General features: G+C 39.6%; 1 protein-coding gene across 5 annotated transcripts; it reads right to left on the reverse strand.

Annotated features, from left to right (window-relative positions):
* Positions 1–13,237, reverse strand: atn1 (atrophin 1). Of its 5 annotated transcripts, none has more exons than XM_026283912.1 (11): positions 12,878–13,234; positions 9,790–9,868; positions 9,247–9,390; positions 8,843–8,944; positions 8,376–8,495; positions 5,603–8,289; positions 4,759–4,975; positions 3,036–4,530; positions 1,752–1,895; positions 1,485–1,662; positions 1–696 (listed from the first exon to the last, which is right to left on the reverse strand). In XM_026283912.1, the coding sequence occupies exons 3-11, from the start codon at positions 9,271–9,273 to the stop codon at positions 663–665; spliced, it is 5,004 nt and encodes a 1,667-aa protein (XP_026139697.1). In that variant the 5' UTR covers positions 9,274–9,390; positions 9,790–9,868; positions 12,878–13,234; the 3' UTR covers positions 1–662. The 5 variants fall into 5 exon arrangements, with proteins under 5 accessions (XP_026139697.1, XP_026139695.1, XP_026139698.1 ...); XM_026283910.1 differs by having other exon boundaries at positions 3,036–4,533; positions 12,878–13,233; XM_026283913.1 differs by lacking the exon at positions 1,752–1,895 and having other exon boundaries at positions 3,036–4,533; positions 12,878–13,235.
* Between the last annotated feature and the right edge of the window lie 4,146 nt (positions 13,238–17,383).

The following is a 17,383-nucleotide window of genomic DNA, read 5'->3' on the forward strand; positions in this document are numbered from 1 at the left end:
CAAGGTAAATTCAACATTAAAAAAAAAAATAACAGTGGTATCATGAAAATGTAAAAAAATTATACAAAATAATGTTTATATAATCATAACTATTAACAAACAACATTAATAATTTTAATAAGAACACGATAAAGAAACATTATGAAGGTAAGCTGTTCATCTCATGCACCCTTTCATAAACACTCTTTCAGAGTGGTAAAGTTCCCAAAAACAGACAAACAAGAAAAAAAAAAAAAAAACAGGTCAAGAGTTTTAGCCCATTGGGCTTTTAGTATCTAGCTACATGCAAAGACATAAAAGTGAACTTGATTCTTAGACATTCTCTCTGGCATAATTTTGTGTACATAGACTAATCCACGGCCAAAACTCCTCTGCCTGGTATTTGAAATAACTCAATGAGGAATCCTCCGGGACGTTTGGGAATAACCGTTCAGTGCCACAGTGTGCGCCAGAGTTATCTCATCTTACTGGGAATATACACATTGTTTGTTGCACCTGTATTTAAGTTAGTTCAGATTGAATTATATGTGTTCCGATGTCACATCCAAAGCTCTATACAGATTTGTTGTAATTCAGTGCTGAATTTCTAAATGATTGTTTCATTTTTTTTATTTGCACTTCATCCCTTCTTCATTTTCCTGTCTTCATGTCCTTTATGCTCCTCACAGCGTTTTGTCACTCTCTTTCTTTAGGTGGCTGCAATGGAGTGTACAAGTCAAAGATGAAACAACAAAAAGACTGCATTGTAGACGTCAAATTTGATATGGTTGCATAAGTATCAGATGATTTTTATACTGATTAAAATAATAAAACTGACAAAAATATCAGCCTTAAGTGTTAATCTTGAATAATACTTTATAAATAAATGTTAAAAATCAAGCCTTTCAAATAATGAACTACACAGCCAATTATTCATTATTCATTGCCAATGAATAACTAAATAAAAAAAATGATGGTACAATGTAAAATTGTTGACTTACAGTCATTCATTTTTAAGAGTAATGTAAGAATAATGCAAAATATTCAAATATTTATGAATATTTAATTCATACATTTTAGTTGTTTTATAGTGTAATGAGACTCGATAACATCATTTGCAATGCTTCATGGGAACTGAAGTTCACTGCTGACCCCTTTTTACAATTCTCGTTTCCATGGAAACAGAGATATCTCTAATTGGTGAATGCAAATAGGATTTCGCTTTAGGATTGTGGGTGAAGTATTTCTTCTAAGGAATTTGGCTATTAAACAGTTTTGCTGAAATCTCAATAATTTGTGCCTTTCACAGAATCGCTTAATCTCCGAAGTCATGGTAGGTCTGTTGTGAAAGGTTTATACGTTATTGTTAAAAAAAATATTTTATGAAAAATGTTCAATTCTAGATATAGGTATCAACATCAGTGATATTGGGTTTGATAATAATTCAAATAACTTAAAAAAAAGTGGAATATCTCTAAGTATATAGTAGACATGTATGCACTCACCTGTAGTACTCGTCCTGGGCGAGGGAGTGATGATGGTGGTGGATCCACTGCTGTTCCAGGGCAAGTCTCTGAAACTGAATCTCGGCACTCTGAGCCTGCTGCATTGCTTGGAGCTGGTGTGCTGCAGACATGGATCCACCCAGAGACGAGGACTGGGGCATCTCACGGAAAGGACCTCCTGTACACAACATGCAAAAAAAGTGCAGAAATCATTTAACACATAGAACAATGAAATATATCACAACAGAACATCATCACACCTCTTACCAAAGAGCTGCTGTCGAAGCACCTCGCTGTCAGTGAGGGATTGTGCCAGGATGGGAGGCCCAAGAGCAGCCCCTGGGTATGGCAGACGGGCCAGGGGAGACCCTGATGCCAGCGGATCCATCAGGGGGTGTACCCCTCCCGCGGCTGCCACCCAAATACGTAACAAAACAAAAGTGGGAAATTTAATAAGAGTAGCACAGTTTCCCGGTGGCACTGTAGGTAAAAATTATTTTGCGCAGGAACAGTGCTGCCATTATTCTTGCTATTCGCAACTCATTTTACTTATGGCCTGTTGTATTTCATAAGCCCCTTTCACACTGCATGTCGGACCCGGCATATTGCCGGAACATTGCCGGGTCGCCTTCTGTGTGAAAGCAACCACGTCCCGGGATTGATTCCAGCATTGAACCCGGGTCGGGGACCTAGTAACATTGCCGCGTTCGACCCGGGACGAGCGCTGTGTGAACAAAAGCCAGATCTAATGCCGTGTCTAAGTGATGACGCGCGTTATGGCATGACTCTTTTAACGGGTGTTTTGAAGGAAGATCAACGTTTGCGACAAAAAAATATGTGCAAACTGTAATGAAGCAGAGATCAGTTAGTTCCTCACTTTCCACCCTGACGCCGAGATCGTTTGCTTGCTTCAGTGAAAGTATAATGTGCCTAGCGTTTTCGACTCGTACATTACACGTCACGCCCTGATGTCACGTGTCTTTACGGGATCTTTACTTGTTGTGTGTGAAAGCACTCACATATCCTGGGTAAGCACTGGCAGTGTGAAAGTGCAAAATCTAGTGACACTGGAACAATTGCCGGAACACTTTACCCGTGTATTTGCCGGAATGACAGTGTGAAAGGGGCTATAGAGAAACTGAACATTTAGCTGACAGTAACAGTATTGGTGATATTGCTAAGTTTGTTACAGAAGTGATACTTTTATGGCTGCTGCGATGCCGTCAGCCTAAACAAGAAAGTTCATTCAAATACAATTTTTACTCATGTTTTTCCAGATCTAAATCCTTTTTATTTTTACTACTGTGGAAATACAATTAGTATATTGCTGTGTTGTTTTTCCTTCATATCCTTTGTTTTTTCATTTGTCATCTTTGTCAACAGTATGTTTGAATTTCAATTGGTTATTTAATTTGGTTATTAACACTGAATAGTCAACCATCCTGGCCCATCCCTAATATTGACAGAATTATATTCTGAATTTGCTGAAATTTTTATTTTGCAATACAGTGTGCTGTGTAAAGTGTGAGTGTGTGTGTGTATGGTGAATACCTGTGTCCTGCTGGTGCAGATGTAGGTGAGAGTGAATATGTGAATGCTGGTGATGATGAGGAGTCACGTTCAGCATCTGTAGCCGGCTGAGAGAATCTCCTCCTCCTGTGCCTCCTGCAGTCGCTGTGCCTCCTCCTGCTGCTCCTCCACCTGTCCCTGTCCGTTCCCTATCCCTCTCTCGCTCCCTCTCTGTGGCAGGCATCACTCTCTCCCTTTCCCTCTCCACGCTCCTTGCACGTTCCGTGCTGGGAGGAGTGCGAACGGGGGTGGGATATCGTTCAGAGGGCGTAGCCTGAGTTGGGAGGGGTGGGGGCTGACAAGAAGGGTGTGTACTTGGAAAGGTAGAATGTGGAGTGGGGTGATGAAGTGAAGAGGCTGTTGGAGGAGGGGGAGGTGGTGGGGGGGGAGGTTGAAGAGGAGGGGCAGGGGAGGGGGCTGCTGGTGTCACTGGGGCTCCGGCTGGAGCCTGGTGGGCAGGAAGTGTGGCTGGAAGAATAGAGGAGGTTGGTGGGACTGACAGAGTTGGAGGGACAGGATTTGGATTCCTAGCTGCTGCGGCTAAAGCTTGAGGGGGCGGTGCAGGGGGTGGAGTTGTACCATAAAGGGCAACCTCACTACCAGGAGTTCCGCCTCCAGCCCCACCCCCCAGCAGCAAGGAGTGTGAGTGTGTGTGCGAGTGTGCGTGTGACAAAGCTATTGCCGGGTCGGCTAAGGCTCCAGCTGTGTAGACACGCTCCTCGCTCTTAAACTCAAATCCTGGCTTCACGCGCTCTCTTTGAGCAGCTACAGCATGAGGGAATCCCATTCCTCCAAGCCCCGCCCCAGGCAACCCCCCAGGTCCAGAACCATGCCCCGGATGGGCGGGGCCTCCTTCCAGCCCACCCCCATATAAAAAGCCCAGAATGGCAGCAGCCGTGGCGGCGTCGGCTGGAAGGTGGTGGGGATGTGCGAGAGCCGGGTTTTGGAATTGGGACAGGAAAAATGAAGGATGCACATGAGCATTAGCATGTGCATGCGCATGTGCATGTGCATGTGCATGCGCATGTGGGTGAGGGTGGTGGTGAAAGTGGGGGTGGTGTACCTGTGCGCGACTGGCAACGCCCAGCGGAGACATTGCATGAGGACGGGCATACTCACTCAGGGTTCTGAGGGCTGGGGTATCAGGCCCCAAATATGGACCCCCAAGCCCAATGCCAAGAGCACCCTGAGGACCTCCAACAACTGGAGAGCCCCCTGCCATGGAAGGAAGGAGAAGAGAATGAGGAATGGAATGAGAAAGAGAGGGATGCAGATGATGAGAGGGGTGAATGGCATGGGGGTGTGAGGCATGGTGGGCATGGTAGTGCTGTGGATGGGCTGCTGGATGTGAGGAGTTCACAGAGGATGAGGAAGATGATGAAGGGTCTAGAAGGATGGAGGAAGAAGGAGGAAAGAAGAGGGAAGAGCCCTGGCGTGTAGCTGTAGCTCCTAATCCTGCACTTGTGCTACTGTCCTTCTGCTGAAAAAAAAAATGTTTATAAAGAATCTGACAAGTAATGTGTAAAGGATCTAACTACAGAAAAAAACAATTACATTTTTTTAAAACAAGGTGCAATATCATGTAATCTTTTCAAGTGCATGAATCTAGTTTTAATAATGTTAAAACTAAACACAAAACTAGTAAAAATGCTGAGATTACTGAAAAATTTTTGCAATGCTACTAACAAGCTCTGCTCTCTTTTACCTGAATATGTCTGTCCAAGTCTCTTTCTCTCTCCTTTTCTCGCTCTCGTTCTCGCTCTTTCTCTCGCAGATCTCTTGCGCGTTGTTCGACCTCTCTACGAGCACGTTCTATGGCCTCATTTCTCTTCTTCCAAAGCTTAGAACCATCAAGCGGAACAAATAGAACATCACTACGGGCGCAAGAGTTCCCACTACCCCTGTCAAGAACCCTGTGAAACCTGAAACCAAAGAGGTTTTTATCTTTTCCATGAGGTAAACAATCATACATGCCAATACTATCAAATAAACACATTTACCCAATCATGTGAAACTAAGTTTTGGTTATATCAGGTAGCACATCAGGCTATGCACATGTTGTTTGTGCCAATGACCTTGTGGGCAGTGCGCTAACATTTAGCGGTGTTGCATTTTGTGTGACCCCAGTTAGACTCCTTTCCCAATCTTGTCCCCCCTCTTTCCCACCTTGTTTCCTGTCAATATATACTGTCCTATCCTAATAAAAAGGCAAAATGGCAAAAAAATTATCTTAAAAAATCTTAAAAAAAACATTGCACCCATATAATAGCCATGTGATATAAAAGTGGTGTTGTAAGATTTCTAAAACACAACCATAGTAATCTAGCTAAACTAATTAAATACATTGACAAACAAAATATATCTCAAACTACATAGTTATGCAGAAGGCTGTCAGCCAATAATATGACATTATATATCAGCCAATAATATGACACCATTATACTGTGAATCTCTATAAATGGCATGATCATTCTGACCTGTTTTTGTTCTTAATTCACTTGTTTTTGATGTTTTATTAGATTTTATTTAAAAAAAACACCAAGTCTTACCGAGCTGATTGGCTGGCATGAATTGGAATGTCAACAGGTTTTGGTTCTGGGGAAGGACTTCGGAGAACTGGAGGAGGGCTCTCCAACTCCTCCCTCTCTTCTACTGGCTCCTCCTTGATGACAGGTGGTGGCATAGGGCCAGAAGGTGAATCAGAGTGACCTTCTACTCCAACAGATGTGCTGGGGGTTGAAGCAGTGTTGTTATGACTGGGGTTACTGAGATGCAGTTGCACTTTAGAGTTTTGAGGAGAGTGCAGTAATGATGGCATGCTAGTACTATTGCTGTTGTTGGGAGCATTGCCACTAGCATTGCTATTTCCATGGTTACCGTTGCCATGGTAAGAGCTACTGAAAGGAGTATGACTGCTTAAAGTGCCATGGTAAGGAGTAGGCCTGCAACCTGATGGACAAGAGGTGGACACACCTGATGCAGGAAGTGGTACAGAAGGAGCAGAGGTTGATGGAAAAGGACTAAACCCTCCCATTGGATTGGTTGAGGGACTGGGAAGAGGAGAGAGTGGGGTTGGTGGAGTCTGACTGGATGAAGAATATGGGCCCTGTCGAGCCAGATTGCCTGGAAGGGATGTAATAGGTGGGGGCTGACAATGTGAGCTAGTGGAGGGTGGAGGAGGATAAGAAACAGAGGTGGGATGACCAGGTCCAGAACCACTCGATGAAGGAGAAAGGGATGGAGGGTGATTGCGATTTGAATGAAGAGCAGATGTAGTGTTGTCCTTTTCCCTTTCTCTGTCTCTATTCTGCATAGGCAAGGCTGTCTGTCCAGGATAGTGAGGGTGATGTGGAAGTGGAGGTCCTCCGGGATATTCCCGAATAAGATTTGGTGCCAGTCCAGGTGGGCTCGGGAACTCCCTTGGCACACCAGAAAGTGGAACAGAAGAAGAGGTTGATCCAGGGGGTGGGTCCGGATCCTTTGACCCTGGAGGAGGGTACTCTCTTAAATAATGTGGAGGGGGTGGAAGGTCTGCAGTATTGAAGGGTACATGGGGGTTCTGTCCTTGTAGTGTTTGCTGCACATTTGAATCCATTGGAGAAGAATAGTCTCTATTTGTGGGGATGGAATTTGTAGAGGAAAAGGGAGGATGACCAGAGCTGTTTTGTGGTGAACTGGCTGGGTCACGGTTCACCAGGGTCGCCGAAGGTAAAGCAGATGGTGGAGCACCTACAGGTGCTTGATTGGCATTACCAGCATAAGAGTTACTCCCTGCCTCCCTAACTTGGCCTGCTAAATCACCCCACCTGCTTTCCTTGTTTCTTGGATTACACCCACCCCCTCCAGAGCTTTCAGTTCCAAACTCTCTACCCTGTGCTTGATGTTGCTGGTTTTGCAAAGGAAATTCCCTCCCAGTTCCTCGATCCCGATCTTTAAACCCTGGTCCATATTCCCGACCACTCTGTGGTCCTGCAGGTCCGTCCCGGTTTGCACTATATTCTCTTTTCTGTCCAGGTAGCGAATTCCCAAAATCCCGGCCCACATTAGAGTTGGGTCCTCCACCACCAGAAGTGCTAGCACAGATGCTACCATTGTTGCTGTTTGCATTGCTACTGCTATTACTAGCAGGGAAGTCTCTGTTGCCAAATTCCCTCCCACCCCTCTCCCGCTCAGCTGCATTGCTATACCTGGGCAGGAACTCTTTGTGTGGTTGGGGATGAGGATGAGATAGGTAAGGTGGGTGGGTGGAGTGTCGGGTAGAAGAAGGAGAATTGTACACAGAGGGCAGCTGTTGCTGTACTGGAGGCTGCTGGCTTGAATGTGTGTGGTGGTTACCTGGATAACGTACATATCCCCAGTTGCCAGGACAACTAGAGGGAGGTCCCCCTGACCAGCTGGTGGGGGTGTAATGGTGAGTGTTGGGAGGTGGAGGTTGCTGGGAAACAGTACTAGTTTGTGGAAGCAATGAGGGTGGAACAGACTTATCACCTTTCTCTGGTTTGTCTGCTTTATTTTCCCCACTTGGAATATTCTGCCCCACCTCTAGAGGTTTCAGGGCAGGTGGAGGTGGGAGTGTCGGTCCATGGCACACATTTGAATTCCCATGGGAATACTCAGCTCCTCCCACCCCAGGTTTCCCACACTGAGTGCTTGCTTTAGAAGGGATGCGACTGCAGGTGTGTAGCATTTCGGGACCACCAGGACCTGTATACTCCACTTTGTTTGCAAGCTTGGAATCTAGGGGGAAGTATGACTTCCTGTTGTTGCTTGCATCAGTTGCGTTGTCCAACATTCCACGATGAGATGTATATAAGGATGATGAAGACTTTAACGAAGACAAATCTCCCTCCGTTCCTCCCTCACTCTGATCCTCTGGTCTGCTATCCTCACCTCTCCCTGAACCTCTCCGATCCTCTGCTACACATTTTGATGTCCCTCCATCTTTGTTTTTATCACCCTGCTTTGGTGAATCTGGAGAGTCAGATTCAGAATCCAAACTGGCCAAGGGGGAAGCAGAGAGACTTGGAGAAGAGGACCGATTGTCCTGGTCAATGTCCTGTCCACTGCTTATGCTGCTGCTACTGTTGGCTAAGCTGCCTCCAACTGAGCTCCGACTGCCTTGTGATTGGCCATCCTCATTGTCACTTTCTCTTGATTGACTGTTGTTTGATGTTGGAGGTGGAGCTGAAGTCGGAGTGTTAGTTGAAAGGGTTGGAGCTGGGGGATTGGAGGAGTCCTATTGGCAAAATCAAATATCATTATATTTAAAAAAAATTCAATCTTATGGAATTTTATTAAATGTTTCTACAATTTTATCAGTACCTGGACTTTCTGTCTTTTGGGCGGTGGCACATGCTCTTCCCCTTCACTTTCTGATGAATCATGGCCTTGAGATCGCCGGCTGAAACGTCCAACAGCCAATTCCTCTCCGGCAGTTCTTTGCTTAGTAATATAATTTTTAATCATGATGTGAGGCAGTTGAATTTTTACATTCAGTATAAAAAACAAAACAACAAAAGAACAGAATTTGCTCACAAGCTGACAAAACAAATGCAAAACAGTCACCAATATTTTTAACACAGATCTAATACAGTAAAAGCACACTAATCTGGAATACTGTGAAAGAGAAAAATAAGGCATGAAAGAATTCAGTGATAGAGATAAGAAGAAAAATACAGATGAGGTGAACCAAGGATGAGGTTATCAAAATGAAGAAACTAGGACAATGGAGAAGTTAATAAAAAAAAAAACACAAGAAATATGATAGAGGAAAATACAAGAAATCTTACTGTTTGCCTTTCATTGCGTTCTGCTCGGGAGGGACTGGGGTGCGGACGTCTACCCCTCCTTTCCTCGCTGCCCCCCCTCCTACGTCCACTACGAGCGGGCATCTGTGGCCATGCCCAGCATGACCGAGGGAGGGCAAACAGAATGAAGAGAAAGAAAGACAGCATGAAAGAATGATAGCACAAAACGAAAACAGATAAAGTGACCAAATCATGTTTACTAAAAGTATGTTTTGTAAAAATACTAAGTAAAAAATATATAATTTTAATAAATGGTACAATTTAATATGGATATCCAAATACTTTTTAATAACAGACACAAATGCACTTGGTTCAAATGGTTCTGACTGATTTAAATACTTCTATCTACTTTTTATGCTGATCTCAGTATGCAGTAATGCCCTCACCGATTCTTTGTTGGTTCGGGTCTTCATGACTAGCTCTCTATGTGGTCCATTCCTTCCAGTCAGCCATTACAAAAAGTGTGAGCGTGACCACAATCAGGATGGTTGGCCTACAGGCTGCCTATCATAGCATTAAATCTTTAAAACCTGGAGGAAACAGAGAGAATACCACTGAAGTCAAATTAAACATTACTATATTATATTATATACACTACTTGTCTATCTATTTGTTATCAGATACTTAATAAATCTATCAATACTACAGGAAAATGTAAATTGTTAATTTAATTCCTTTCTCAAGTAATATGCAGTGGTCATGACATTGGTCCAATGTAAGTGTAAAATGAAAATCTAATGTTCTTTGATATATCTATTATAATCAATGATTAAATGATCTGTGACTAAAAAAATCTGTAATCAATGCAATGTCAATGCAAAAACACTAAAACGATTTTCTGTTTGCATTTACAGTGTTGGGGAACAGTAATTCGTACAAGAAAAATATTTTTGTGTGGACTGCATGGTACTTCAGAGGGTTTGTCGTACTCTGAAGCTGAGCTTTAGTCATCAATGTTGAACGGAGCTCTGCAAAAACCATCCACTGCAGCGAGCATAGCGAGAGGCACTGCTTACACCAAAAGATCAACATACAAATCTCTAAATTCAACATGCACAGAAATACACACTTATATTTAATATCACATAAATAATATTTAAACACACTTATGTATTTATAAATGCTCATGTATTTAAATGCTTATGTATTTACAAAAACATGCTTTACAATATGTTGTACAAATAAGAAAAAGTTTAAATTTCAAATGTTAAGTCTTAATTCCAACACCATTTAATGTGATGCTTTTGATTTTGATTTTCTCTGTTCACTCATTCTAACCACAGTCAGGAATTATATTTTGACTGAAATTTTCTTTACAGCAAAGATATACAACCCCCCCCACCCCCCCACCAAACGTTCTCGCTTTCCTGCTTATGGTTTACTTATCTTGTTTCTAGCCTGCCTCACTGATAGCAATGTATTTTTAATTCTAAGGACATAATTTTTTTTTTTGAATGGTGTTTCAAATATAGTCTAATAAATATATTGGGATAATACCAACACAATCACTTAGCAATGATGCAATAATCCCATGACATACAGTAACATTGCTAATTAACCTCATCATAGTTGTAGTTGTAGTGAATCAACATTTTTTTAAATTCTGAGGCACTTCATCATTTTGAACACGACGATATTCTAAACTAAACCATGAGAGACACTACATTTCTTCATGAGAAAAAACAGACAAACTCCCACTTGTTTGAGAGAGAAGGATGATAAATAATTAGATAGACAAAAAGATACAGTGAGGGTAGGAACTAAGTTAACTAAGTCACTCCAGAATTCTCTCTCTCTCTCTCTCTCTCTCTCTCTCTCACACACACACACACACACACACACACACTTCATTTATTGTGAATGAGACTATATATAGTACACTAACAGACTGAGTGAAGCACCGCCTTCAAAACTGCAAAATGTACGTACATCTACACCCAAACCACTGAACACAAGAAAAAAACCACAGTGCTGATAAATATTACATAGAAACAGATTAAAAGCTGCTGACAACCAACACAGTGAATACTCTGGATACTCAATCATGACCGCAATTAACAAAATAGTCATTTGTAGAACAGTCATTTGTAAAACAAGAATTATTTCTACTGCCAAACACACAAAGACGGTCCATATCCCATAAATGTAAAATCAGCATATTTGTGATCCAATTACGGTGTGCACAAGGTAATATATCCAAATGACAAACAATAAAGGCTGCCAGCACTCTGTCTGCAGGTGAACCTTCATTCATCAGGAGTCCATTACCAAAATCTTGGCCGAGCTCCAGCATACCAAAAGCCTTCCATTCTCCCACTGCTATGGAATGAGCAATACCTTCATTACAATACAGTATATACATACAGGAACACATCATATGGCAAGCAATTTAAACATTTTTTTCTTTATACCGAAATAGCATATATTTCTGTTACTAGTACTTTTTTTAATGTAAATATTAATAATTATTAGAGACTAGTATATTTTTCAGTTTAGTAACTATTCATTAGATACAACTATTGTTAAAGTTATTTTTGTTGTTACTGATAAGAAATTGCATTTATTTTTTCATTTAATCCTGTAAGGAACTGTAGTTATCAACACTGATAATGAACGTGGATTTCCGCAGCTTGTCAGTTAACAATGGCTCTGTGTAGTGACATCTGCTCTATGTGAAATCACACACCTGTTGGAATTTACTGCTGATTAGAGAACCGGCTTGACTGACAAGATGCGCATTAATTATCGGCTGACATTTATCGTTCACCCCTTCAAATATATATACATATAAGTAAATAATAGTATAAGTATTACAAGTAGTAATACTAGTAAGATACTAGTATTAGAATATAGTCTTATTTCTTATTCCACTAGTTACAACTGTCTTTGTATTTGTCAGTGATGGTCAGTAACGATGGCTACTTCATAGTTGAATTTAAAATCCTACAAGTAATAAACGGATTAAAGACTAATCTAGTACACTGGTTTCTATTTAGGTAGTACTAGAAAAATAGCATTAAATGCTTATAACTATTTGAATGTTATGAATGATTTGAAATATTTACTAGTACCTAATTAATAGTTACTAGTAGACTAAAACTGAAGTAGATAACAGCAACAACTTGAATGCATACTGAATACATCCAAAACAATACATATAATACAAGCGATGAGCTATGTACAGAATCTCAAAAGAAATCAACAGTTTATTTTATTTTTTTTAAACTGTAACAGTAACAGTTACCAGTAACAATGAAATTTGCTTTGATTATGAAAGTTACTTTTCACAGCTGAGTTAATAGTTTCTAATGGATAATTACTCGTCCATGGTACTAAAAAAAATAAAATAAATAGGCCTACTGTTCACAACCACTGGATTGCAGTCTAATGCCAATTAAAAAGTACTAAAGCCTAATATAGAGTACAAGTTAGTTTTAATGAATAAATGGCTTGCCACACACATACACAACACAAATCATACACTCTATCCTCCTATAATACGCATATGCACAAAAATAGTTGAAATTAGCTTTGATTCCAAATTATTTAGCAACTAAAAGCTCCATGCCAAAAGGTGGGGTGAGTTAGACACCCGAACGTGCATCATCGCTCGGCCACGCACCGCAACGTCCCTTTCTTCCATTCTTCTGTTGCTTGTTATTGATACGCATGCAGACACTGGTCTACTGTACTAATATGACGACCTCTGGATTACAGTCCTCAGACAATGCACTGCACAACCAATCCTGACAAGACAAGGAGAAAGGGTCGCTAGTAACCCCCCTTTCAGTCCTTTCCTTCTCATATGAGGAACATTTGGGATCAGAATGGCGAATGGCATTCTTGTCGAGCTCAGTGGAATGTGAGCACTCGAGACCTGCGTGGTTACGCACCCCGACCTGAAATATGATTTCAGCCCAATCTATGTACATTAATAAAGCACAAAGGAAGGAAGGGGGAACCATATCAGCATGGCCAAAGAGTCAAATATAAGCATCCATTTTCTCCTCTTCTTACCTATAATATCCAGCGATGCGTATCTCCCTTTCTTTCTCTCTCCTGCTGCCGTTCGTACTGTACATTGACCTACACGCGTTCAAACATACAGGCAACTCGATGCACAGGAAGATTTACATTGCTGCGGCTTCGCAAATAACGCAGTGTGTTCCCAGCCGCTCCCCCTGAAATCGGCGCAGAAAACGGGGTGCAGCTGAAGACTGTACAAATTGATGCGTACGTTTGATTCTTCCCCACCCCCTTTTCTTTCTGCCCCTATCCCGCTCCTCTGTCAAGACGACTTGCACTCTTTTGCAGTCTGTACGAGCACAAATCTTCACGGAGGGGTGAGCGAGGGACGCACGACCACTGGAGGGTGAGAAGGGGCGTGATTTTCCTTCTTCTTCATGGAAAAGGGCAAGGTATAAAAGGAAAGCCAAAGAAAATGGAAGGAAGAAATATGTCGATATAAGGGTATTTATTCATTATGTAAATGATTGTTTATTTAATTGTCGATTTACGATACTTAATTAAGGAAATTAACCTAGAACTGCTCGATTAGGTAATGGGCACTAATTGAGCCTAATTGAACTGCTTTAATGAGGTTGGGGTGCCATTATTTCTGCAACGTTATTATTTGAAATAGTTAATCAAAACCTAAGCTTCCATGTTCCATGTTTATGAGATTTCAAATCCACAGATTGTTCTCAAAATAAAGTCAACATGAAAAATGGACCCCGTTTACTTTCTTAGATATATTTCCAAACAAGAAAACAGAAAATCTTTATCTTACTGTAAAATGATTTTCCTTTCTGCTGATGTCATGAAGGCCGCACTGGCCAAGGGATGATTGTAACCAAATAGCTATCTAGGGATTGTTTTAGGAAACTTTCAATCAGTCTGGCTTCATTCTGGCATATAATGGCATTTTCCCCCATCCAATAAGTTTTTAATTAGCCTATATAAAAGGCCCATCAACACCCCTAAAATCTGACAACACTATTGCATTACTCAGGTATAAATCACAGAATTATAATAAGCAAATATATAAATATTAGGCTAATCTGTGTCCTGGAGTAAACAAACAAGTTATTCACCATCACAGGTGATACCATACTTAATAGGCTACCTGTAAGTGGACGAGTGGACTATCTCTGATTTACAGTAATATGTCACATTAGTACAGAAGTAATGAGTTGCAAATAGCAATTCACACATGCTTTAAGGTGTCTTTACACAAGCTAGGCTCAGAGGTGGTTCTGTGCCTGCTTTAAACTGAATGAAGACACACGGTCACACAAAATAGTACTAAAATATGTCTTTGTCATTGTCGTGACAGAGCATATATTTTATAATTAATTCATAAGTATTTTATATTTATAATTGCATGTTTCTATGTTCATTACATTTTCAAAAATAATTTCCTAAGATATATTATTAACACTTTTATCCTGCAACTGTGCTTTTAATAGAATATAACCCACTTTGGATTTAGTTTCTTTGCTGCCTTTGCATTGTAAGGACGGTATTAGAGTCTAAAAGTGCTTCCCCAAATCTGTACTTTCTTGTAAGACTGCAGTGGAGTGACCAGTCAAGCGGTCTCTCTCTCTCTCACACACACAATCCATCTCCCTCAGTCTCTCTCTCCTGCAGTTTTTTCTTCCCTTTCGAATAGACCTCTGTCCCGGCTCCCATTGTGTTGTAACCATGGTAACCAACCTCGCGAAAGTGCGCGTGCGTTATCATGTCTGCTGTCTGACTGTAAGCGCCCCATCTATCGCTTGAAGCACGAGAGCCTGAGACTGGCTGCAGAGCTACTTTGCATTGATTTACTGTTGCAGGTGTTTAACAGGGAGCGGCGTTCTCTTACGGTTTGGAATTCGTTACAGCACATCACACGATCAGCATTCAGTAAATAACCCGTAAACCTGCGACTTAAAGGAACACACGTTTATATTCGTATTAGGCAATAGGCATATGCATGTTAAGAAATCTGTAGCAATTTTTATTATCTGTGGTTGCAATAGTAGTGGTTTGATACAGATTAAAATAGCCTATTTATTAATGCTTTTTTGTCTGTTCAACCTATTAACAATTAGTCTATGCTATAATTTAGTAATTGGTCTATAAACGGAATTGCTGTTTAAAAGAGTTTGAAAATAAACTTGATATTTTTTTCTGTTTTACAGTTATATCTGAAGCATAATGCAATTTCTCTCCGCTAAAAATAGATTCAAGGAACCCAAAGCAAAGTGAATGATTCGCTCATTAATTTATAAAGACAGCAACTTGTCGCCATCTACTGGCTCAATTAGGTAATCCATTGAAAGAGTCACAAAAAAAAAAAAAAAAAAAGATATATCAACCACTAATGCACAGACTGATATTTTGTGTGAAACTGGCAAATACAGACAATCAGAGTGATACAAAATAAAGAAAACACTCAGGGTTACTGAAGTGTTGCTTGGCTAACCAAAAAAATGTGAGAACTGTAAGTACGGAATTAAATTAAAATTAAATTTGAATTAAGTATTCTATAACGTTTTCGATTTTAACTTATAACACAATTTCTCTCATTAGGAGAGATGTAGTATGTGTGCCTTATGGTTTCAAGATCAGATACACTATTTAAACATTCTCACTTTACATCTTGCACAGCAGTTTCAATAGACTTTTTATAGCCACCTCTCTTGTCTTTAGAGCTGATCATACTGTCCTTCAGCTGCAGGCACTCATGAGTTTTCTACTGTGGGAAAGTCAGTTTTCACAAAGGAGAGTTCAAAAAAAGAAAAAAAAGACGATGAATAAGTAATGAATTGGGGAAAGACTAGCAAAGAAATAAACTGCTCAAATAGATCTAGAGAAGTATAGGCTACATATTGCTTAAGATCAGTGTCATGAAAGAAAAATTACATCACCTCATCCCATCCTGAAGGACCTACATACATTTTGTTAGATTTTTTGCAGTGTGCATCACAGATGCATTTTGTGTGTTGCGCCAAGTACAGTATGAACCAATCGGTTAAGTGCTGTACCTTGTCTTCAGGGTGTTGCCAGTTCCAACAGGCACACCACACTAAACATGGCAAATAATAAAATCTGATAAATTACAGTATTTGTACCATAGATTTCAGTACAATATCAATTTACTATAATAATAAAGTATATTTACCATAATTTGTACTATACATGTAAATATATAAAATATACATAATAGCAGATCTCTCTCTCTCTGTCATTATATATATATATATATATATATATATACACACATACATATATATATACACACATACATTATATATATATATATATATATATATATATATATATATATATATATATATATATATATATATATATATATATATATATATATATATATATATATATATATATATATATATATATATAAGCTAGTGCAAATACCATGTGGCTAAAATTACCAGAGCTTGTTGCTGAGCAAATTGGGTCTAGCATAAAAACAAGTTAAGTCAAATGATTTACAATGAACAAACGATGGTTTAGGCTAAAAAGAACAATAGGGTTAACTGCTATTAACACACATCTGTTTGTACAGACAACAACAGAAGGATACATGATAAACTAACAAAGACTTTATGTAGAAAATAAGAAAAAAAGTAACAGAAAAATGGTGAAGAGTGAAAAGTGTAGGGAAGGTAAGAAAAAAAAAAAGGTAAAAAGAAGAAGAAAATAACTTATTAACAGTAGAATACTATCTGGCCATGTATTACAGTGATTTTTCCACGGTTAAGCGTGTTCTTGCTAAAAACTGATTGGCAGTGCTCTGCAAAAATGCATTTGATTCCAGACAAAATGTGTATAAATGTATGTATACAAACATAAAAATCCCACAGTGTACTCATAAAAGGAGTCTATGGGGAAATCGTAAGAAAAATAAACATTAAAACACACATACACAAAATTTTAGCATGAGACATTTGTTAACAGAAATTAATCCCACAAGCATTTTTATTACCATGGAAAGCCAATAAATACGAGACCACACAATGCGCACAAAGAATTGAACTATTATAATAAAAACATGCCTTTTAAACCATTCAAAATGCATTTCCTCATGAAGTGCATTACTGTGAAAACAATTTTTGTTCACATTGCAAACTATTACCGAACTTAAAATGCTTTCTATTTTAATATATTTTAAAGTGTAACGTATTCCTTTGATGGCAAAGCTGAATTCTGAGTAGCCATTATTCCATCCAGCACCACATGATCCTTTAGAAATCATTCTTATATGCTGATTTAGTGCTCAAGCAACATTTCTTTTTGTTACCAATATAAAAAAAAACAGTTAGGCAGCTTAATATTCAAAAAGAAAAGCTTTTGTAGTATTGTAAATGTCTTTACTGTCACTTTTGATAAATTTTTTCATCTTAGCTAGATAAAAGTTAATTCATTTATCTTTCTTAAATGGTTTAATACACATGTATGTCATTTTCACGAAATAAACTTTTGGAAAAAAAAAAAAAAAAAAAAAAAAAAAAT

Source organism: Carassius auratus, chromosome 16 (genome assembly GCF_003368295.1).
Source record: "Carassius auratus strain Wakin chromosome 16, ASM336829v1, whole genome shotgun sequence".
In the NCBI taxonomy this organism is placed as follows: Eukaryota; Metazoa; Chordata; class Actinopteri; order Cypriniformes; family Cyprinidae; genus Carassius; species Carassius auratus.